This window comes from Varanus komodoensis, unplaced genomic scaffold (assembly GCF_004798865.1).
Source record: "Varanus komodoensis strain SLA01 unplaced genomic scaffold, ASM479886v1 scaffold4, whole genome shotgun sequence".
NCBI classification, from domain to species: domain Eukaryota; kingdom Metazoa; phylum Chordata; class Lepidosauria; order Squamata; family Varanidae; genus Varanus; species Varanus komodoensis.
Window position 1 is genome coordinate 36,421,689 of NW_025335941.1, and position 24,580 is coordinate 36,446,268.

The following is a 24,580-nucleotide window of genomic DNA, read 5'->3' on the forward strand; positions in this document are numbered from 1 at the left end:
TTGGCACTTGGTTTAGCGGGTCTGTAAGTCACCTGGTATACTTAGAGTTTGAATTAGGATTGTGCGCACTTATGTTCAAGTATTTATTTATGTAATTTTATACCAGCCAATAGCCAAAGGTCTCTGTAGTATATTATACTACTAGTAGCATAGTATTGCTACTATACTATGTAGTGGTACTACAATAGTACTATTACTACTAGTGTAATATTACTCTGATATTAGTAGTGTAACAGTATAGACTATTTGATGGACTATTCATGATTAGCAGAATATTTCATTTGGCCCCATGTTCCTCTTTAAAGAGAGAATGTAAGGTCTCCCATTAGCTGTGCTGCTTATTTCTTCTGCTGGGCAAGTGCCAGTCTAAGCCTGTTACCAGCTCTCCATTATCAGCAGAAAACTGGCAGGATGCTGTTATCCACTGAGACAAACTAGTTCCCAAAAGGTGGAATAAAAATCACTTTCTGAGTACATTTATTCCATCAAGTAGTCTGTATCTTCAGTGCCAAATGTTGTTATTTTCCTTTGCATTTAAAGCTTTCCGTTAACCAGCTGGTAACATTTTGTATAGTTCATTCATTATGTTATGATAAACTCAGTAGCTGTTGGCTTGTTTTCATTTTTAATTTTAAACCTGCCCTATTCCCATTAAAGTTTCCTGCTTATCTCCATCTGCAGTATGCTTTCGATTTCCTCCAGTTCCATGCTGATGTTAGTTGATAAAGAGCATGATCTAAAAGCTTCTCATTTTCTGGCGGGTCCTGGCAGCCACAGCATGTGCCTAATTTCCACATCATCTTGGGTGTATTCAAGAGTGTATTTTTGTGGTGCTGTAACCTGGTCCAAATGCTAATCTTCCTTTCTTTCCTTTACTTCCTTCCAGCCTACAGAATGCATCCTCACTGCAGAGAAAGAGGAGCCTAAGGATAACATTGACTCTGAAATGAAGCCAAAGAGGAGAAGAAAAGTATGAACTTTTAATTAATATTTCAATGTTAATGCTTCCAATTTTAATCACTATTTTGATACAACTAAATAAATAGTTGTAAATGATAAAATTAAATGCACAACTTGATTGCATAATATTAGCAATAGTAAATGCTTATTTAATAATGCAAATAGCAACAACTGTATATAACCCTTAGATTGCTTTTTATAACTCTATGTATCTCTTCAATCATTTTTATAATTAATAAAACCCCTTCTATTTATTTGCATATACTGTACTCACTGAAATGAAAATGATTTCTTGTCACTAAAATCTGTATTTCCTTCCATAAATACTTATAAGAGATTTTCCAGGGTGCTCACTGCTATACTAGATGCTGTCTTCAAACAGATTTGTTTTAAAGACCATGCAAACAAATGCTTTATTAGCATTAATGCTGATCCTGTCTCCTTCCACACAACTGATTAGAGTGTTGTTTCACAGCCATCAATGGTTTTATTAAAGCAAGGATACAGTTCAATATTACTTTGTTTCATTTTTCTCCATTAATATATTTGAGCTAAATCATTCTTCAAGTCATGACTAGAGCAATATAAGAGTATAGAGAGAGATGAGTAATGGAGTATAGAAAAAGAAAGAACTGGTTGCTGTTATATGCCATCAAATAGTTAATATGTTAATCCAACTACCACAACATTCATGCTATCCTGTACAAAGATCCTAGTTATATGTCCACTGGGTTTGTGAGGGGAAAATCAACAAAACAGTCCTTTGAATACTGAGGATGCTCAGTGGCTAGAGAAAGCAGGTGGCCCACTGGAGGATGGTAAACTCCAGTAAATCAGGGGTGAGTGGGTATGAAACAGAAGATCATTGCTCTGGTCATGATTGGCAGGCAGAGACCCTAGACAGTACAAAATTATCATAATCATAAAAGTGTCTAGTCCCCTTTTAAAGATCTCTAAAATTAGTGGCTAATTCATCTTGGCATTGTTGCTTGTAGACTAGAACAGGAAGAGACTTGTTTGATAGGGAAGAAAAGTTCTGACAGAGATGTCAGCTCTAGGATGTCACTGCTGTAGAAACAATACTTTGCTGTGATGATGTAAGTTCAATGGGCATAAAATTAAGCACTTATTCTGACTACCCCTTCTTGGATCCACATCTTATTGTGATAAGGGGGCTTGAGAGTGTCAGGGAAGCCATGAGCAGTGCTGCCAGGAACTATCTCACTAGGCTGGTCACCTAGGCAGGGTCAGCAAAGATAAAATAGTCAGTGGAGACACCAGACTTAAATGCATCCAGCTTCCTAAGGAGTAATGGTTTTATCAACAGAAGAGAAGTGATGGGAGCAGAGAAACTCCTAAAAGGCTGCCACTACGCAGCAGTGCTAAAGACAACCCTGGAGGAGGATCTTTTACAGACAACAGCAGAGGACTCAAGCTGGTTGATATTGCACAGAGGAAGGCAGTAATAAACCACTTTCCAAGATTTCCTACTTTGAAAACACTATGATGAAATAATTCAAAATGAAAAAAGAGATAGTACCAGAAGATGAGACTTTCAGGTCAGAAGACACCCAACCAGCCACTGGGGAAGAACAAAGAACTGCAGCTAATGAGACAACCTGATCAAAGCTGAAAGGAAACTAGGGGCTGACATGCATAGAGGGGAAAGGAAAGTCTGATGCTGCACAACACATAAAAGTGACAAAATAGAACTTAAGTAACATCACTGAGGAATTTAAAGTCTGTATAAAGAACAAATGGGCATTATTGAATTCAATTGACCATCAAGCAGGAGAACTGATGACTGAAAGACCACATTAGGAAAGAATGCAAGAAGACAGTTCCTACAGGAAAAGAAAGTGAAGGTCCAGCCACTATTGCTAAGAACAACTGAAAAGCAAAAGATGCCAAAAATAGGCTCAGAATTCTGAATGCAACTTTTCAGTGACTATAATGTAAAGACAAAAAGAATTATTACAAGGACCAGTACAAAGAAATAAAAAAGAACAACAGAAGAAGATCCAAGAAATTAAAGGGAAATTCAAACCAAGATTAGCAATGCTGAAAGACCAACAGGGGAACATGCTATTTTGACAGAATAAAGAGAATATGGAAAGTATTATACAGAAGAGATATATAGGGAAGTATTATGTAGAAGAGGTATAAAAATGACCATCTCCTTCAAAGATGAATCCTTTGAAGAAGGGCCTACAATATTAGAAAGTGAAGTGAAAGCTCCTCTAAAAGCACTTGGAAGGAATAAAGCACCTGGAGTAGATAGAATACCGATAAAAGTATTCCAAGCTGCAAAGAATGAATCAGTCCAAACCCTAACAAAAATGTATGTTCCATACTTGTTTTCAACAAGTATGGAAAACAAAACAATGGTCCACATTCTAGAAATATCAATATGTATTCCAGTTCCAAAGAAGGGCATACTGAATAGTGCAGCAACTGTAAGACATTTCACTAATTTCCAATGCAATAATGGAATAGTGCAACAACTATACTGAATAGTATAGTTATTCAGTATAGTACTATAGTTAGTATAGTTATAGTATAGTATATCTATTACTGAATAGTGCAGCAACTACAAGACATTGCACTAATTTCCAATGCAATAGTGATGCTTAAGGTGTTTCTACAAAAGATTTATCAGATATGGAGTGAAAAATGCCTGATATTCAAGCTGGATTCAAAAAAGAAGAGTCACTTGAGATCATATTATTAATTTTGTTGTTAGTCGCGAAGTCGTGTCCAACCCATCGCGACCCCATGGACAACATTCCTCCAGGCCTTCCTGTCCTCCACCATCCCCCGGAGTCCACTTAAGCTCACAATAACTGCTTCAGTGACTCCATCTAGCCACCTCATTCTCTGCCGTCCCCTTCTTCTTTTGCCATCTATTGTTCCCAGCATTAGGCTTTTCTCCAGGGAGTCCTTCCTTCTCATTAGGTGGCCAAAGTGTTTGAGTTTCATCTTCAGTATCTGGCCTTCTAAAGAGCAGTCAGGGTTGATCTCCTCTAGGACTGACCTGTTTGATTGCCTTGAGGTCCAGGGGATTCGCAGAAGTCTCCTCCAGCACCACAATTCAAAGGCCTCAATCCTTTGGTGCTCAGTCTTCCTTATGGTCCAGCTTTCACAGCCATACCTTGCAGCATATCATTAATATGCATTGGCAACTGGAGCACACCAATGAATTTCAGATCGGTCTGTGCTTTAGAGACTACAGCAAAGTGTATGACTGTGTGGATCATAATAAGTTATTGATAATTCTGAAAGAATTGGGTGTGCCTCAGCACTTAATTGTCCTGATGGATAACCTGTACTGTGGACCAGAAACTACTGTAAAGATAGAATATAAAGAACCAGAATAATTTCCTATAGGCAATGGCATCAAACAAGGATGTACTTTATCTGCCTATCTGTTTATCTGTGCATAGAACATAATTATTTTTTATTTGATTTATAGCCCTGCTTTTTTCATAAACAATTAAAAAACTCAAGGTGGCTTACATCATTCTCCCCCTGCTGCTCTCAGTCTCATCCTCTGTGAGGTAGGTTGGACTGAGAATCTGTGACTGGCCTGAAGTCACCCAGTTGGCTTCATGACCAAGCAGGGACCAGAACTCGGGTTGGTTGAGTCTCAGTCCCACGCTCTTAACCACTATAGCACAGTGGCTCTCCGTGTTTGTCTATCATGCATCATACATGAAAAATACTATCACAAGGGAAGCTGTTCTAGAATCAGAGGAAGGAGTAGAAATTGACAGAAGACACATCAATAATTTAAGGTACGCATATTTTTTCTATTACTGACAGAAAGCAGCAGTAACTCGAAACAGCTCCTGTTGAAAATGAAAGAAGATGCAAAAGCAGGACTTTAAGAAATAAAAATCTTGACTATAAAAGAGTTAAACTATAATGCCAACCGTGAAGAAATTGGAATTGTGAAAATACTGCTTACCTTGGCTCAGTTATCAATTCAAAGGGACAATGCAGACAAGAAGTTAGAAGAAGAATGATATTTGGAAGAGCAGCGATTAAAGAACTACGTAAAACAGATCATCAAGTATAAGAATGTTTCAGCAGAGACCAAGCCCAAGATAGTCCACACTATTCTATTCCTGATCACTATGTATGGGTGGGAAAAGTGGACACTGATCAGTTCCATAAAGGAAACTGCAACCTTCAGTTCAGAAAGGTTGTGTAAGACAAAACATTCTGGAGGGCATTCATTCATATGGTTGCCGTAAACTACAGATGACTTGATGGCACATAACAACACTAGTTTTGAAGTAAACAGTATAAAATTTTGGCTGTTGGCTTCACACAGTTAGAGATACCATGCTAAATCTCAAACTTGCTCTGCTTCTTGTATTTGAAAATGAGTGATGCATGGCATTCCTTAGGAAAAGTGATGGTTTGCTCTAGGTAATTATGAAAGCAACTCAGTGGAAGTCTTTTTCAGCCCCTGTACTTCATGTGTAGCCATTTGTTGTATGGATAGAGCTTTCATATAGGACAATGTCAACATTATCTGTATTGGGTGGGCAGAAAGTAGATCACCAGATGTTTTGGACTTCAGCTTCCAGAATCTCTGACCATTAGCCATGCTGGCTAGGGCTGATGGAATATAAAGTCTGTCTGGAGGACACCGGTTTGGAGAAGGATGGAATGCCTTAGGAACATAGCACTGAATCCTGACATGAGCAAGTTGTGAGGAAATCAATGTGGCATGGATATCATAATAATTTATATTGTCCCAACAAATGTCTCCTCCTTTCCCACCCCCCTAGTCATTCTCTTTTTACATCTTTTGCTCTTTAACATCTGGAATGAATTAGGAGCAAAATAATAAAACTTCCTGTGTGAAGAACATTTCCCCCCACAAACTCCCTTTGAAGGAAGGGAATATGTTCAGGTGTCCTTGTTCTTACTGTTATGGAATTTCTTGTTAATATTAGCATCACCCTCAAGAGGACCATTATTTTCCTGAAGGAATTGAGTGACTCAGTGAATGACGTAATATCCCTTGAAATAGCTATCTCTCTCCTTCCCACCAACCCCCATACCCCAGATTTTAAGTGAATTGAGTGCCATTGATCTATGTTAGATTCTTATCTATGTATACTTTTCTGAGTGTATAAAACATACTTAAGAAAAGCTTTAAATATGTTCAAAACTCTGGTCTTAGCAAGTATAGGAATGGATGCTGCAAAGTGTCTGAGTCATTTTAAGGCCCTTCTTAAGCCATTCAGCTGTCTCTTTCTTGTATAGTTGGAAATTTGAAAACAGTTGCTTGGGGCAATCATATAGAACAGCCTTTCTCAACCTGGACTACAGATGTGCGGACTACAACTCTCATTATGCAAAACAATTGAAAGGCAAAAAACTGAACAAGTACTGCCATTAAACGGCTGAATGCATGCAAAGGTTTATCAATTACAAGCATGGATATGTTTTGTACATGGAGTAAAATCCAAATATGCAAGACCCAACAATTAATACCAATAATTGCCCCCCCCAGTGCTGTCACTCATATGCACAGGTGATGTTGCACTGAAGGCAGCAAGTTCTTATTTTTGAATAAGCAAGTATCAATGTTTTAGAAAGTAACTTGTTGTCAAAGGAAACAGAACTATGGACATCTGGTAATATTTAATTGAATTTTGGCACTTGCTGCTATTGAATAGCCAAGGTCAGTACTCTACAAAAACATTAAAATCCTGTCCTTATCTAAGGTTTCATATAATTTACAATCAAACACATTCACACATTTCATAGGTACATTGCCTGAGCTTTTTGTTACTGTGATTGCCTGTTTATGAATCACAGGACCTTTAATGTGGAAATATACTTACATTGTCTCTGCAGGATTGTTTTGTTTTTGAAATATTTGAAATCTTATATGGGGACATGTTTTCAGTTTTTTGCATGCACATTAGAATTCAGTAGTTCAGCAACCGTAGTTGTGTGCTTTTTTTCATTTGATGGTTGTTGTTTATAGGAACCTATTGAACAGCTGAGCAGGGTTTGTGGGTGCCAGTGAAGACATGTTGAAAAACATGCCTTTGCTTTTCCATATGGCTCCACATTTTGCAAGATGCTGCGGAGGCCTGGAGGCACAATGCCGTGCCCCCTGTCCTCAGTGCACAGAGCGAGGCACAGCATCAGTGCTCTTCCCTGCCTTCATATCCTGTGTTTCATCTAGAAAGGCATTTTTGTGCTGGGGAGAGGGAGGGAGGAAGCAAGGGCACCATCTAAATATATCACATAAGCTTTTGGTTCCAGCCTCCTCCAACCTCTCCTAGCACACCCCTTTTCCTCTTCTTGGAGAGGGGCTCAGCCTTCAGAGTCACGGCACAAGATCACAGGACCCCAAAGCTGGAACTCCTAATAATCCCTCCCCCACTCGCTGAATCCTGACAATAGCCATAGACTTGAGGCCTAAAGTTGTGTGGGGGTGAAAAAGCAACTGTTGCTATGTAGTGTTTTGTTGTGCCACACCCTTCTCCAATGTTCACACTGAATCCTATCTTTCTGGATTCTTCTAGGTTGTAACAAAATGAAATGAATATAAGGATAAGACCTGTCATTAGCAGGCTAGCAGAAATAGAAAAGAATAATAGGCAAATAATACAAAATTACCAATTTATTGAATATGTCTCTTTCATTTCTTTAGAAGAAAATATCTGATATGCTTGCTAAGTCATCTCCAAAACCAGGATCCCCTGAAGACTTACAACAACTTCTTAAGGATCACTTCGGTGCTAAACGTTCAGTGATTGAACTAGAAGAATTAAAATTGCCAGGTAATAAAAATACTAGAAAAGATCTATCTTTAAGAATGGACAAGGAACATACATATCAGTTTGTAACAAAACATGACTTGCAATTTTATTCAACTTTAGACAGAAAAAATGTCCTGGAACTCCCAGTGAAGCTGACTGAGACATGCAGGAAGTTGGAGTTCTCAGTTTTTTGGTGTATAAGATTGTGCCTTTTAAAATGAATTTCATAGAATGTATTTCTAACTGTTGTCCTATGGTTCTGCTCACCTTTCTTCTACCTCCATCAGGAGGAAAAGTCTTTTCCTTGATGACCTGAACTACCACCTTCCTTTCTTCTCCATGTTTCTTAGCTATTGTCCCACAGCTTCTCACAGAAGCAACAAGAAAATAGTTCACATTTGCTGGTACAAAGCACCCTACAAGCAGACGTGCACATGGTTAATACTTTATATATATGTGATTTGTGTCTGAACAAGTACCTCCATGCACACATGAGGATTTGGTTGCTGTGTGATTGTGGGAGCATTATCCCCATTCCCATCCAAGGTACCACAATCATGCAAATGGTTATGGCCAAATACTGTGCAGCATCCTATGTAAACACCACTAGTTCACACTAATACCTTCACATGTGTTTGCATTGATACTCAGCATACAACTCTTTCATCTAAAACTTTACATGAGTCAAGTCTACCTACCTTACATATAAAGAAGGAATTCTGCATTTATCTGTGGATACTTTTCCAGGACATTTACAGACAAACTTAGGAGGTGTGGTCTAATTTCCAAAGGGTTTTAATAATGGAACTGTGAAGCAGTAATGTTTCAGTAGGTTGGCTAGTGGAGTGCCAAGTTGAACTGTATCATTTTCTGGTAGTACATAGTGCTTCAGTGCTTTCTGTATAAAGAAAGTTGTGAGATTCTTCTAGCACATACACCCAATTAAGCAAAACTATGTATATGGATAATGGTGAGACAATTTTGGAAGGAATCTAGATGGGGCTAAAAGTTGTTCTCATCATTTGGTTAATCTGCTGTAAAGCTGCTTGCTATTAGCTCTAAGCACTTGTGAAACTCTGTCTTCCCAAAGAGCACTTTTCTTGGCTTTTGGCAAATAGACATTCCTGCAAGATTTAGGCTAAGGTCTTATTTGTAATGACAAGCAACAATAGTTGTCTCTTGTGGTTTCAGATGCCTGTTTCCTCCCTGCCAATGACCTCACCCACAGCTTTTCTTCCTACCTGAAAGAGAGTGAGTAGCTGATCACTAAGCCATATTATAGCTGTAGTTCTAATCTTTATTCTTTTCCCGAAATATTTTAATAAAATTAATTTTTCCTACTTCCTTCAGTGTTCAGGTGTGGTCTCATTCCACCCAGCTGCCAGCAAGTCAGCAAATACATGGATTGGCCTTGGGCAACCATGCTGTGCCTCCCTGTCTCTCTTGCCTTGGTAACTCCTGCTCATGCACTGAGCCTGTGAATGCACAGGGTTTGCTGGTAACTGTCATCCAGTTGTGACAGAATGGGAGTAAATTTAAGATGCAGTAGGTGACAGCAGCAACATACAATCCTGAAACACAGGATTCCATAGGGCTAATATAATCCGACAAGGTGGGGAGGACCAAACACAACCTTGTGCTTGAGTGTTAAAAGGCATGTAATCAACTGGTAGATCATGACCTGTATTCTGCTCCATGACCTAGTATAAAAGATCCAAGGAAGGACATAACAACAATTATATTTATGAGAAAGTGATGCTGATGCATAGATCACTGCAATAACAAATATCAAGGTAACATATCGCCATAAGTGTTATATATTAATTTTATTTTTCTCTTCATTTTATACTAGAAGTGTTGCAATTTAACCTTAAATATTTCTCTGTATATGCACATATAATATGATATTATTTGGGAGACTGAACATTGCTATCGTTATTAGTATTGCATTTAATTTACAAATCTATCAAATCCAGAGCAAGCAAAAAAGAAAACATCTTTTCTAGTTATAACAAGAACAGTGATTTGCCAAGATTTATATAACCACAGTGACTATTTCAGTACAGAATAATCCAGTGTTAATTATTTGTTAATACCCCGTTTCTGTGTATAGACTCCATTCATGTATTGATTTCTGCAATATCCAAACACTTAATCAACCTTTTCCAGATCGAAGGGGACAGTGTTCTTCCACTGTTAGCCCAAAAAAAATTTGTGACAAACAGTAAATTAAGTATCAGTAATTTCTGTATGTAAATGATACTGAAATCAATAACGTTAAACAAGATTAACAATGGGGATAAACCCAGAAGATTGAATGTCTTGTCCATTAACATCTCTTTGACTTTACATTGGCTTTGTTTGCTGTGAAGTTTGAAACTTACCTACCTGCATAAGGTAAGTAGCATTTTCCCTATGGGGAGAGTTGAGTTGTAGAGTGGACCTTTGTCACTGCTACAGTACTTTCCTCATTTCTAAGTTGCATAAAGCATTAAGCAAAAGAGAGAGTGCTTCTTACCTGGCAGCAGTGTAGCATATTGTTGCAGGGGTGAGCAGAGGGTAGATCTGTTGTTTTGGATTTCAGCTCCCAAGAGCTCTAGCAGCATTGCTAATGATCATCTGCAGATCTGCCTTTTGTCCACCCCTGCATTTTCTCCAACTGGAGAACCACAGTTTGTGCAAAAGATGAGAAAGGGGCAACACTGGTTTTACAAAACAAGCGAGCATAAACATGTGGCAGCCTGTACTCTGACTGACATTTTCTTTTCAACATCTTGCTATGTAATTAGGCACTGCTGTGCCTGTTGGAATATCTGCTCTTGATGCTGGTTGTATTTCACACTACAGTCTGCCCCAAGTGGGCGAAGCTTCGTAAAAACCACACAGAGAAGTCGTCAGTGGTGATGCTAGTAATCTGCAGCTCTGCCCTTCGCTGCCTGGAACTCATCAAGTATGTCATTAGCTGATGTAATAAAAGCTGGCGCCCTTTCTGGGGTTTTCCTTATAACCAGTGGACTCAAGGCAAAACTAGGACTCTGTTCTCTGCTGGCTGGCTGAGTTGCAGTTGGAATACTTCAGACTTATTCTCTAGGCTGTGTTCTGAAATACTTGAACAAGTGTAACTTACTTGCCTAGCATCTGTATTGCAAATGTAAAACAATGTCTTCTTTTAAAAACAACAACAACAACAACAACAGTGCACATCACTTGTTGCATATGGAATGGTGTCTGAAATACGGGCCTATCTGGGTTTCACCAGTGACACTGCTACTTCTTTCTTGTTTTGTCCATTTGTGGATTGGCTTGTTTTAATTAAATAGAAGGGGGAAAGAGCTACTTTGCCTTTCATATTTGTATAAAAGCTGACATTTCAGTGATGTGGAACTCTTTCATACCTTTGCATAAGCCAGGCTGGTCCAAAACATTTTTGCTGCCTGGAGCAGAACAGCAAATGGCATCTGCCTCCTTCCAAGTCAACTGGCAGTACAGCAGTGGCAAAAAAAAGCTTCTTAATAGCTCAGCAGCCACAGAAAAGAGAGTAGAAAATGCACAGTTTGCTTTCAAACAGAGTTGTGCTTGCATGCTTTGTTTTAAAGGAAATTGACCCCCACACTACTGAATTTCAGCAGCAAAGTTGGCAGTACTGGGGCCATTTCAGTAGTGAAGAGGAGTTCAGCCTACAGTAGGATCTAGCAGGGAGAATTAAACTCCAGGGGTGCCAGTGTTTTCTAGCCCTGTTTTAGGATCTTGGGCAGAGAGGGGTCTGTCCCATCACCTGCTGCCAGACATACTTTTACCCAAGATGCTGGTGACTGACCCTGGGGCCTTCTCTGTGCACGGTATGTGCTTTGTCACTGTGTTTAGCTTCTTCCATCCATTTTGGCCAAAGTCTGACAAAAGTCTCAACCTTCTCTCTCTTTGCCATGGGTTTGTTTTAGCTTCAAAACCCAGCCTTCTCATACCTGAAGCCTACAATAATTCCCCTGGACTGGTAAGCCTGACACTATTAGCAAAAGCGCTAGCCCCAAAGAGACAGAGTAAGGAAAAGGTAGACCTGTGTAGTTATAAATATGGAAGTGAGTGGGCTAGTTTCTTTTCTGAAAGAATTTTATCTTCTAGGTCAATAACAGCATTCAAAGGAGATGGAAAGATAATGAAATTGTTTGCGAAACACATAAAGGTAAGAACTGGAACTTTATTGTTATAAAGACCACTGTTTAGCTGCCATGTCATTGTCTTTGTCGCAAAACTTTTAATTAGTATAACTGGTTGTCTTTGAATATTTCAGTGCATCATTCTGGGACCTCAAGTAGTACAATATTCCTTGTGCAGCAAAACATCATCATCATTGGGCTTGATTTCAGACCAAATCAAGTGGAAACAAGATCACTGTACATTTTCTCATTTCCTTACTCACACTTCTCATTTGTTTTCTTAAACACAAGACTTTGCACACATATTGGTACTTTAAATGAAATTCTTACCGTGGCAATTTTCACATTATTTTTACATTAAGGGTGGACATGTGCCTGTCTTACTTAACAATGTAATGTGCAAACCTCTGTTGGAAACACTCTCAGAAGACAGTCCTCTGATGACCTGGTGTTAACTTTATAGAGACGTGCATTTCTCAGTTCCATGGTATACTGACTTTTTCAGTTGTTTGTAGTGGGGAAAATGAATACAATACTGGCAAAGCAGAAAATGTTCCATGGCATATTAAAAGAATACAAACATTGTTTACGTTCAGAGGAGTTTACTTTCCTTTTCTTCTTGAAATGTTTCCATTGGCATTCTTGTTTTTCTATGTAACAATGCTGAAGGTCTTGTTAGAGATTTCTTTTTGCATCTAATAAGTTGCTAAGTTTGTGAAAGGAATTAAAAAATCTTGATTTTCCCCCTTTCTGATGCAGCATTTTGTCTTTGTTTTCCTGAAACAGATTCAAGAACAGATGAAGATGCTGGAGAAAAGTGTTATTCACGTGGGAGTTGGAACACCTGGAAGGATAAAAGCCCTTGTGGAGCAAGGTAGAAAAGGACAATAATGAAAATTAAGTGTTAAACTCGGGAATGGTTTAATGAGTCAAAAGAGCAGCCCTGACCCAGGATACACTTGCTGGAGAGGCTTAGGATAGGGTGGAGTGCATCCATATCACAGAGAGTTCTCCAGATGCTTTACCTATGCCCAGAGAAACAGTTGTGGTCATAAACGTACCTTCAGTGGTCTTTCTGTTCAAAATAGGCTCCAGAATGGAGAACTGCAGTGGTTAATAATGCTGTCTGGATTGTAGTCCCCACTCAGCTATGAAAGTCATAAGGTGATTTTGGACCAATCACTTCATCTTTGTATAACCTACCTTTCAGGATGCTTGTTCTGCGGATAAAAGGGAGAGAAGGACAATCTTGTTAGCTTTCCCGGGTTCCTGGCAAAAGAAAGAAATATAGAAATGCAGTGTAAAAATAATTAATTAATAAATAATCTAGTGGTTAGAACATTAGCCTGGGCTCAGGCAATCCACATTTTAGTCCCAGCCCAGCAAGAAAGCTCAGTAAGTGACTTCAGCCTGACCTATTTCACAGGGTTGTTTTGAGGATGAAATGGAAAGAAGGGCAATCTAAGTTTCTGTGGGTTCCTTCTAAGAGATAAAAAAGACAGGTTATGAATGTTTTTGTTTTCCTTGTTTTTAAATGAGGATTTGTGCTTGTTTTGTACCATCTACTGCAAATACTATATTTGGTATTTGCAGGATGCACAAAGAAGTGTTGAAAGTATGGTCAGTTTTCCATTCATGAGAATTCTATATGGTCACCCTGTCTCTTGCTTAACCTCAGTTAAGAGATGAAAAGCTAGCTGCAGACCTTCACACTTTCTGCTTGCACCCCTCCCCTGTCGGAGCAAAGGGATACATTAGCACACAGGTTAGCTTCCATTAAGGTTACTTAGGTCTCCCTCTTAACCTAATTTCTAGCTGGTTAACAAACTTTGAGCATTTTGGTTGCAACCCCATACTTACATACATATTGTAAGGATTCATTTATATCCTTCAATAAAAATATTTTCAGGGTAGTTTGCACATAAGGCAACAAAATGCAAAGCATAATATAAGAATAATGAAATCAAAAGACAGACAATTAAAGAAGCAGAGAAGATTGCCATAAAATAGCAGTGATAGGATTGTAAATGCAGATACGTGGACAATTATGGAAAGTTTCAGGATTTTGTATACATTATTTATGGAGGGAGAGTTAGAAGAAATTTCAGTGTAAGAAGTACTGATGATTATTATCGTTAAGATTTTTGGTTCTTTTGGCTTCAATAGACTAACTTACCTGCCCTCTGCAAATCATTACATCACTGGCATGGGACTGCTTATGATGTAGCACTTAAGGAATTTGAACAGAAAAGTGACATATAAATTTTGCAAACAAAATCTCAACTCTTGCAATTTTATAAAGCAGATATCTGGGGAACTGGTCACTGCAACAGAGTAGGGATTAGTTAGTATCTGTTGTCCTTTTGTGTTTAGCTATTGAAAAGGCCTAGGTCTGATTCAATATTCAGAACTGTATAAGAATCATGCTATAGCTGCTAACCAAGGCCTAAATACTGCAAAGATCAGCTGCCTTGTGATTGGACAGCAAGGAAGCTGGAAGCCAGAAGAGTTTTGACATGTACCTCTGACTATCACTATTAATGTCTTAATCTATCTTTTCAGATGGTCTTAACCTGACACCTTTGAAGTATCTCATCTTAGACTGGAATTGGAGAGATCAGAAGTTAAGAAGATTAGTTGACATCCCTGAGGTACAAAGCAATTATCCAACCTTTTTTTTTAAAAAAAGTTAGAAAATCCTTCTTAATATTCTATTCTACATTCTACATTCTATAAATACAAGTGAAGTGCAACATTTTAAACAAACAAATGAATTTTTACATACCTTCAATTTCCCAGTTCAAGACTTGTTTTAGGTTTCTCTTACACACTGGAGATGACCAGTCCAGATTTACACATTATACAGAGGCATTCCTGGGTTGCCATTAAGTATACCGTCAAACAGGAGGTGCACCCAATCATGATTCCTTATGTTTGTGATGCATGTGTATAAAACCCCTTTGTCATATTCTTAGTCTTGATAATGTACACCTAAAAAGGTAATTTACTATTTCACTCTCAGTCCTTGCATTCTTCCATTCATCTATCCATCTTTGTGTGTCCCATTTCCATTTTTTGATCAGAGTTCCAAAAGCAAATACAAATGTTAGTAAGAGCAGCAATTCCATTTATAACACTTTGGTGGTGGTGATGACATTCATGCATCTTATAGTTGGTCTTCCTTTTCTTTTTCTGTCTTCAAGTTTTCATAACAATATTGTCTACTCCTGTGAGCCTTGCCTTTCTATGATGTGCCTGAAGTACGTACAACATCCTCAGTTTTGTCATTTTTGCTTCCAGGACAAGTTCTAGCTTGATTTGATTTAGGATGCACTTGTTCAGCTTTCTGTTAGTGCAGGGTATTCACAAAGCTCTCCTCTAGCACCATATTTCAAATGCATTGATTTTCTTCCTCTTGGCTTTGCTTAAGTGTCCAGCTTTCACATCCATACATTATGATCAGGAATATAGAGAGGTGCTTAAAGAGGTGGTGGGCTCCCCCACACTAGAGACATTTAAAAAGAAAATGGACAGCCATCTGAGTGGGATGATGTAACTGGTGTCCTGCAACAGCAGGGGGTTAGACCCAGTGGCCTTCATGGCCCCTTCCAACTCTACTCTTCTATGATTCTGTAATAGTGTAGCCTCCTAACACTAGTCCTTTCATTGCTGCCATTCTAAGTCTTAATTTTCTTCTAATTAGTTTCCTCAGTGGTGTAATTCTTTTGTAGTCATTATTTTTGTTTTCTTAATGTTTGGCTGGAATCATACTTTTTGCATCTTCTTTCATTAGTTGTTTTTTCAGTGCATACTTGCTTTCTTCCAGTAATACGTCATCATCTTGAATTATGGGTGTATTATCTGCTTATTTTCTCTACTTCCTCTGATGCTAATACAGCTTTCCTCATTATATATTCTGTGTACAGATTAAACAGATAAGGATATAAAATACAGCTTTGTTTGATACCATTGCCTATAAGATCACCTGTTTCTCCATATTTTATCCCAACAGGAGCTTCTTGTCCATGATACAGGTTAAACATTAGGACAATGAAGTTCTGAGGCCACACACATTTCTTTCAGAATCATCCATAGCTTCTCATGATACGTACAAGGGCTTTACTGTAGTTTGTAACACATTTTATGAAAATATTTGGTGCACCCCATTAGCTAGGATATACTTGCAATATGCTCTTGTGTGCCTCTTCCTTTTTGGAGTCCAACCTGAACATCAGGCATGCCTTGCTCTAAATATGGCAAATCCTATGCAACACCTTGAGCATCACTATGTTTTCATGGGAAATTAGTACAATGGTCCTATAATTTCTGCACTCTATTATTTATTTATGTATTTATTTAAAATGTTTGTATGCTGCCTATTGTGCCATAGCAACTCTAGGCGGTTCACAATCAGAATTAAAAACGATTATAAAATTAATTTTACACTAAAAATAGCAGCGTAACTTCCACACCAGATCTTAAGGAGAGGTAGGGCTTTATAGTTCTTTCTGTCTGAACACACATAGGATTGCATTTTTTGTTAAAATAATTTCTGAAAGTTAAGTGGTAGAGATTGCACCAAGTTTCAATAACAGAGGGGAAAAGGTTCCCCCTTGTGGCCTTTTTCAGTATGAAATTAATATATGCAGTCAGTACCATCTTTGCAGTTGGCATAAGAATTGATAGACATACAAACATTAATATGCATGTAGATGTTTCATTTGTAAATATTTATGGAAGTGTTGCATACATTTTAGAAAGGGTGAAATGCAAGGTTTCATTTGTAAAAATTTACTATGTGTTTTCAAATGTGAAAAAGCAACAAATGTTTGTATACATGTCTTACAATAATATTTAAATGATGTAAATACATTTTTATTTTCTTTAGATAAGGAAAGAAACAATTGAACTACTAGAACTGGGACTGATCAAACTGTGCAGAGAGGGCTCTGTAAAGCTGGGACTCTTTTAATAATAATTTTTCTAGCTGAATTCAAGTCACCCTGTACTCTGTCTCCTCTGGCTAAACTGAGGTTGCTTTTCCATTTTGAAAAGCACGTACCAAAAATACATTTTGGATCCTTTTGTCATGCTTAATTCTTCTCCAATAAAGAACCCTTTTGCATCACGTCCTCTGCTGAACAGTTGCATAGATTGAAATGAAACAGAAGATCTCGGTGTTTTCCATGAGCACAGAAGGTAACTGTTGGCTCTTAAAATGAATTCAAAAACATGGAGGAAAAGGAATGAGAGCTGGCTTAACTAGGGGTCAGAGGGCCAGTTATACACACAGTACTGCCAACTCGTTGCCATCTTTCCTACCCTCCTGACACTTGCTGCAAAAGGTTACCAACTTACTCTGCCTAAATAGGACTTTTCCTGGTGAATTTGTGTTTATGAACTTTGATGTATCAAATGTTCCTTCACTGCACTTTTAAAAAAGACACTTTTACCCTGTCCTCAGGGAGTACATGATGCTTAATTTGATAATAAAAAAAATTAATTCCATCCACAGGATTTTCAAAGACCTGCTGCTTTGCAGATGATTCATCATTTAAAACAAACAGAATTCTTTCTAAAGCTAAAGATAGTGGTAACTTTATGAAGCAAGGTCAGGCCTGTTTGCTCTATGTCTACAAACTGAGGGGTTTCTTCAAGGCTTTCAATACCTCCCTGTTCTGTGTGGGTTGTGCTGTTTTGTCTACTTAAGCAATTCAGCTTCAGAACCAGAACATACAAGAATGGGAGGAGTGATGGTGTTTTCTTGACAGTGACATTGCACTAAGTATGATGATGAAATGCAGTCTAGCCACAACTCTCATCTGCCATTAGCTATTGAGTGGGAAATCTTTTATTCATTTCGTGAAAAGGAAATGTCAGTACTTATATAAGAAATGACGTTCAGCAAAGCAGGAGCTATGAAGAGGGGAGTCTGGCAACTACTGTTTCAATGAAGCTTTTATTCGGAGCTTCATAAAAGCTTTCTGCAGTATCAGTCTCCATCAACGTACATTTCACCTCCATGGATTGATGGCCAGTGGGGTGCAGTAGTTAAGATGCTGGACAGGGACTTAGAAGATCGGGCTTCCAGTCCCACTTGCCATGAAGCTCACCCAATGATGTGCCAGTCACAGGCTCTCAGCTTCACTTATTTAAAAGGTTCGTGAAGATAAAATGGGGAGGAGCATGATGATGTGAACCCACTTGGGTTCATAAGAGTAGAGAGAGTGGGATGTCAGTATATTAATATTAAAGCTGGATGAGGGGCCTCACTGATGTAGAGTCACCAGCCTCACCACTACCCTCAATCTACAATCCACACACATTATACTACATTATTCCTCACAGCTACAGGATGGGTTTTATTTGTGGTACTTGATGGCATTGGCTTCAGCTGATCCTTGCTACATAAAGAGAACTAGTTAAGCAATTTCTGAAAGATGCATATTTTCATCTCTCAATAGAAGACTCATATCAACATTACCTGCATTTTCCAAATCAGAGGCAATGCTTTTTAGTTTTCTGTTCTTCCGTTGCACCTGGCTATGGTTCTCTGGTCTTTTAAAACATGAGCTTTACAATTAAGGCACATGCTTAGGCCCTGAATTTATTCTCATGCCAAATCTGAGTTTGTAATCCTTTCACACATGTGCCTGCTCCTCGTATTCTGTAAGCTTTCTCAAATGCTTAATTTGGAGGAATTTCCCCATGCATTGTTCTTGCGGTTGAAACCACAGGGAGTCAAAACCTGTTGCTGGTCTACTGCAGATCACCAAAGGATCTACTTTCTGCCCAATCCTGCTCTATTTGAGGACATATTCAGTCCTAGTTTAAAAGAAAAGGCCTATTTTCTATTTACAGTTACCATGTTACTGTGATCTTCATAGGCACCATATTGGAGACCCCAGTTTATGCACTGACACCTCTCTTAGTGCCCAGCTTTCCAATTTTTCTTTCTTGTTTGCACCTTTGTCAGCTGCAAAGTAATGAAGCTAAGAGGGTTGAAGTGGGACAAACTGAGGGCTAGTGGGAGAGCTGCTGGGCAATCTTGCACAGGTTGGGAAGGGCAAAGGCTCTTGGACAGGAATGGGAAAGAAGAAATGTACATAATTCTGTGATGAATGAACACAGGATAAGCATGACTTTTTCCACACTGTGCATTTTATTTCAAAAGGTTTTCACTCATACATAAAAACTGCTGTTCATATTATCTAAATTCTAGCAACATATACAAATACAGAGTGACTACAGAACACGCTGAGGTAAGAAAGTACATTCTAGGAAAATAACCATTCAACATTATTTGCATCCATCTTACCTGCACTTTAACACTCTCTGCAGACCTTGAATCAACTTGTGAAAGACAGTACCAATAGTGGGCCAAAAATAGTTTTTAAAAGTGACAAAATAAGTGACATGATAGTTGTCTGTGCTCTGTCTTTTACATTCAGGAATCAGTAAGTTAGTGCCTAAAATACAGGGCAATGAATTAGGAAAGCTGTTTTCATCTAATTGACATATATAGTATTGGTACATACAAGTCTTCCCCCTGTGCAAGTTCTTCTTACACTGTTGGAACATTTGATGTTTTAATCTGTGACGTACAGGTGAGAACAGCTTGCTTGTGCATCTTAGTACACCAGGTCTGGGAGCTTGGGTACATTGGGCACTTCCAACTGGGTTCTTTGTACCTATATTTTACCTGCAAAATTCCAGTGGCAGGCTCAATAAGCAGCTCTATAGTGGCTTTTTTTGGGAGGTGTCATGCATGTAGACTTGTTAGTTTTATATGAAACCTCACATGAACCTAGATTTTGATATCTTTCTTAAACACACACACATGCCCACACACGCACTCTCACACACAACCTCCCTCCCTGGCACAACATTCAAGTTAAAACTCTTAATTTTCTTTCAGAAAATAGCCACCATATGCTTACAATCTGAGCAGACAATACCCTTCTAAGGAGCAGAATTTGCAGTATTGTCAAGCTTAAGATTCTTCTAGGCCACCAAGCATTTGGAATTAAGCTGACATTTTTAGTTTTTGCTATGCATTTTATAATTTTTCAATATTATTTAGATGTATTTTATCTGGTACACTGTGTTGTGAATATATATTGAAAACTTATTTGTAATTTTTATTTTTTTAAATTGTGGTACAAATAAAATTACTTGTGTGGCCTACACAATGAAATCTAATAGCACAATTCAGGTTTTTGAAGAATTAGATATCTGATTCCAATCATTAAGCAACATTGCAGCCAAGGTACTTTGAGATGACTCTTAGCTGTGCAAAATACAGGCAGCATCATCTGAAAGTACAAGCTGCAACCTTTTTTTTCTTCTTCCACAAATGAATCTCCTTTTGATCAAAATAGGAAAACTAACTTTGTTAAAAGAACATGCTATCATGAGCACTGGAAAGCTTATAAGAGTGTGATACTTCTAAGAGATGCAGATTTGTAAGAGTAGGGTCTAATGAATCTAGTGATATTAACAAGATAGGTAGGTATGGACAGAGCATACTTCTTGAGTCCAATCTGCAGATATTTACCCTTTTATCAGTTGGATCAACAAAGCAAGACTGTACAAGCTAGCCCACAGAACAGAGTCTACATATACACATTTTGTTAGGCCACACATCTGGCCTTGGTGTACCGCAATTACGGAATAAAAATAAGTTAGGCATCATTTTTATAAATAAAAAAAAACAATAGAAATGGAACAAGGCACAAGAGCAAACTAGTATTCGATAGTATTGAAGTAAAAGTGTTGGGCTCAGGAATACTTACATTTACCAGCTGTGATTGTCATGATTAACCTTACCCGCTAACTAGACTGAGATATTGTGCATTCAACAATACAGAAAAGCAAGAATGCATAACACTGTTTTGAATTATGCTTTCATTAAGTCCATAAAACTGGGCTATTGCTAATAAAGGAATCTCACATATATCTAATTGTCACTAGTGTCATTATGCTTCATTTAAAACAAAATTTTCATGTGCTTTTTATTGATATGCATTTAAACATGACAAAAATTGAGACTGACAATAGATGTATGCCTTTTAGTAAGTTTTATTGTGCATGAAGTCACTAAGGGCACAATCTTATGGTCTGCCAACATCACCTGGGAGATGATGGATTTTTCAAAATCCAAGCACTAAGGGCTGTCATGCTCAGTACTCTGAAGTACTGAACCCCTAACCTCCCCCACCCCCAAAGCTGGCACAGAAAGAACCACATCAGCTGCCTTTTCCCTGAAGCTGCAAGTGAGTGGCTACAGGGGCATATTGGGGAAGGCAGCAGTGAAAAAGACTAGGGCTGTGGAACTGTTTAATTTCAAATCTGCAGCCCAGCTGTCCTTCCCTCCCCAGCCCTACATCAAGACAGACCAAAATGACTTTCTAGATAAGATGCAGCTGCAGTGGTGGCAGAGGCTGCTTCCAAGTTTGGAGACTTCCAAGCATCAGCCCGGGGGGGGGGGGGTGATAAGATTGTGCCCTAATTATTTCAAGTATATAAATCTTGGAAAAATTATTTTTGAGCTGGAAAGTTTAGTACCTTTAATTCTAAAGTAAAATGCTATTGATAACTTTGGATCTGTAGCATCTGGAGGTCAGAACAATAATCTTGAAGAATCTCATAATACGTTAAATGCCAAGTTGTTGCTAACATTTTAACCTAACAGTAAGCCAATTTCATGTTTTGAAGGCTCAGGAGTGTAAAGATGTACATGCTTTTCTTAAGGCATATAAATACCTAAAACTAACTTGGAAAATCCAAGCAAGATGCATGCACGAAAACCCTCACATGCATACACATGCTATTCATGTATATGTAATCAAATTTATTTCTTCCTTCTTATAAAAATTGTTTAAATAATTTCAGTCTTATCAGTAATGGCTGTTCTTGCTGCCAAATTGCTGGCCCAAATGGAGAAACCATGGGAAAACACTGTAACCAGCTTTACACATAATGAGAAGTAATGGTGAAATTTGGAAACTTTGACTGTTGATTCACTGTTGTGACTTGTGATAACGAAACATGCCACATTATCACCCTGCTTCTGGTATTCACACATAGCAGGTCATTTCTGCCATGACTTCTTGTTATGTGTGAATACAGCTGCTGTCTGAGAAATTGGTAACCTTACAGTTCAGGGCTATCTGCCAATGAACTCCTCTTTTTGCTCAGAATCTGGACTAGGTAGGTGGGATTGCTATATTTTGAAAGAGCTGGGCCTTACCTTCATGTTTCTTTTCTCCAATTGGTTAAATTAGACCCTTTTAGCACATCACAGCACTTTAGTGCTGAATTTTGGTAGAAAGAGTCAGATTTTACCTTGTACCCTTGCAGCACCAGGCGAAAGAAAGGTAGGTTTGGAGGGACAAAAATGGTCCCACCTTGCCAGAGTTGCCCACCTCTATTCTAAGTTACTAATTTTATTAACAAAACCATAGATGAAAGTTTCATTTATTTTAAATAAATAAATTGAAAAATGAAAACATCTTATTCCCTCTTATAGGAAGTATAATAATTAGCTTCATATTTTTATGTGTAGCTTCATGAATGAGTAAATGGGTCTATTTAAAAATGAATTTGAAATTCTAGTACGAGGTCTATGACTTAAAAGCTTTTTTCTTTCTCCAGAATAGTATCTTTCTTTTTCTTGGCACTTAAGACATACATAGTCCAATTATTTCTGTATCCATAGTGATTAGGCATGTTTATACTTCTCGCACATTGCTTATCAGTAGTGAACAAAAAGAGTATCATTTTATTAATGGGAAAGCAGTAGTTGTGTATAGAATTTCAAAAAGGATGATCCAACTCATTTTCTGGGTCTGGAGTCTCATATTCTTTAATAATTAAAAAAACCAAGTTATCACCAAAGGATAACTTTAAAAATTATCTCAAATGGAGCTATCCTATGAAAGTTTAGATAGAAAAAAGCCTTTTTCTATCTCTACTTGCACAGGATTGCACCTTAACAGAGTTTCTCAAAGCCATCTTCCCTAACTTACTTCTTCTTTACCTCCTGTTGAGTGTAACATGTTCTGTGGTACCTGGTATACCAACTCATCTGAAGGATTGAGTCCTGGCATCCCCTTGGGTGTATCATAGAGTACATGAGTGGGTGATGAACCATCTGCCCTGGAGACAAGTTTGTTGTGAGCTCCCACTGTAGGAGGGGCTTGATTCCCTGAAGACTTGAAAGTAGAAACTGAAGAAATGCCTGAAGGAGCTGCTGCAGGATGACCTGATATATCCATCACTATTGGTGTTGCATATTCTGGTCCAGTTACTGGTAAGGGCTCAGCGTAGGCATGATAAATTTCTTTTTCTGGCAAGTTGTAAGGATCTGTATCTGCATAGTTTGTTTCTTTTCCATCTTCTGGTTTAAAGGTTGACCTCTGATGAAGTGTACCAACAATTCCTCCCACAAGTGGTTGTGCATACTCTGTACAAAGAGAGACCAGTATTACTTCTAAGATTTTTTTTTCAATTCCAATATAATGCCCCTGAGTGATAAGAAACACAACACTTTCAAGCTGGATCTGAAATCAATCACCTGTGAGAGAAAGCAAGAGGAGTTGTTCTACTTATGGTCCTTTCACTTAATTTTTAAGAATCCTCTCCCCTATGCATAGCTTACTCTATTTAGCAGGGTTACCTGATTCTCTGTGTAGTATATTCAGGGGGCTCCCAAGGAAAGTCCACTTCTGCCAGCACAAAGGATCTGGGTTCAGCTCTTGGAACGTTACATCAAAGTGCTGAATGCTGAGAGACTGGAGCTATGTAGTTCAAACTGCTCCTCCTCTTTTCCCATCTCTATTGCACTTTGTTTTGATGGGAGTAGGACCTTGTCACTTGGATTAGGTGCGCAGGCGAAGAGCCTTGACTGCTGAAAGTTAGAGGGTGTTTTCTCTTACCTTTAATGTTAGCGCACTATATTTTGCAGCAACTACTGAGCCTGCCCAGCTGCTGTCCTTGGTGACTACTGAAAAGCCCAGCATTTTGTTGCAAATAATCATTTTTTAAAAGAACTCTCACGTACTCACACAGTAAGGAGTGAAAAGTTCACACATGTTACAAACCCTAAAGAATTATTTCAGGAGTACATTGTTTGATTGCATCAGCACTTTCCCTCCACTTGAAAGAGATGTACAGCACAGTCCCGATCCTCAGGTGGCACAGGATTTGGGACAGGCATACATACAGAATGGAATATTGCATCAGACCAATATTTTATATACTTCAGTTACTGACAAGCCTTACTGAAAGCTTGTTCATTGAAACAATTATAGTAATCAAGAATGTTCAGCAAAGAGGCCCACTTTTATAGCTGTGTAAAAGGACTTGGAGTAGTTCAACTGTTTGTTGCTCGAGCTGGGACCTTTTCAGATTAAAACCAAGGTGGCAAATTACTCATTTGAAAGTGGCTGTCACAGGAAAAACCAACTGGCTCTACAGATAGTCAGAGTTTCATATCTTTCCAAGGAGGAAAGCTGTGTTATTGGGTGCAAATTTTTTTGAGAGTACATCTCTCATAAAAGCTTTAGTGATATAATCCTGCAAGAATTGAATCAGATTGCCTTTGCTAACTACAGGATCAGTATGCAAAATATATTTGCTATATCTTAAAGGAGCTAACAAACTTATGAG

General features: G+C 38.3%; 2 protein-coding genes across 11 annotated transcripts in view; one reads left to right on the forward strand and one right to left on the reverse strand.

Annotated features, from left to right (window-relative positions):
• The window catches only part of CMSS1 (cms1 ribosomal small subunit homolog), a 279,428-nt gene extending 258,557 nt beyond the window's left edge, over positions 1 to 20,871 (forward strand). For all 8 annotated transcript variants that reach the window (XM_044442743.1, XM_044442741.1, XM_044442744.1 and 5 more), the window contains 8 exons: positions 887 to 970; positions 7,646 to 7,775; positions 8,946 to 9,005; positions 10,602 to 10,704; positions 11,874 to 11,934; positions 12,695 to 12,782; positions 14,471 to 14,559; positions 16,797 to 20,871. In XM_044442743.1, coding sequence (XP_044298678.1) covers positions 887 to 970; positions 7,646 to 7,775; positions 8,946 to 9,005; positions 10,602 to 10,704; positions 11,874 to 11,934; positions 12,695 to 12,782; positions 14,471 to 14,559; positions 16,797 to 16,880 — 699 coding nt within the window. In that variant the 3' untranslated portion in view covers positions 16,881 to 20,871. The remainder of the gene's footprint in view (positions 1 to 886; positions 971 to 7,645; positions 7,776 to 8,945; positions 9,006 to 10,601; positions 10,705 to 11,873; positions 11,935 to 12,694; positions 12,783 to 14,470; positions 14,560 to 16,796) is intronic.
• A 331-nt stretch (positions 20,872 to 21,202) lies between these two features.
• DCBLD2 (discoidin, CUB and LCCL domain containing 2) overlaps positions 21,203 to 24,580 on the reverse strand; it is a 44,785-nt gene continuing 41,407 nt past the window's right edge. Inside the window, exons 15-16 of one of the 3 annotated variants that reach the window (XR_006415943.1) lie at positions 23,589 to 23,819; positions 23,237 to 23,375 (exon numbers count right to left, since the gene is read on the reverse strand). Coding sequence is in view for 2 of the 3 variants with exons in the window: in XM_044442725.1 (XP_044298660.1) it covers positions 22,930 to 23,375 (446 nt within the window). In the remaining variant the exon portion in view is untranslated. Of the gene's footprint in view, positions 23,376 to 23,404; positions 23,820 to 24,580 lie in introns of those variants that run through there. The other 2 variants (XM_044442725.1, XM_044442727.1) reach the window with 2 other exon arrangements.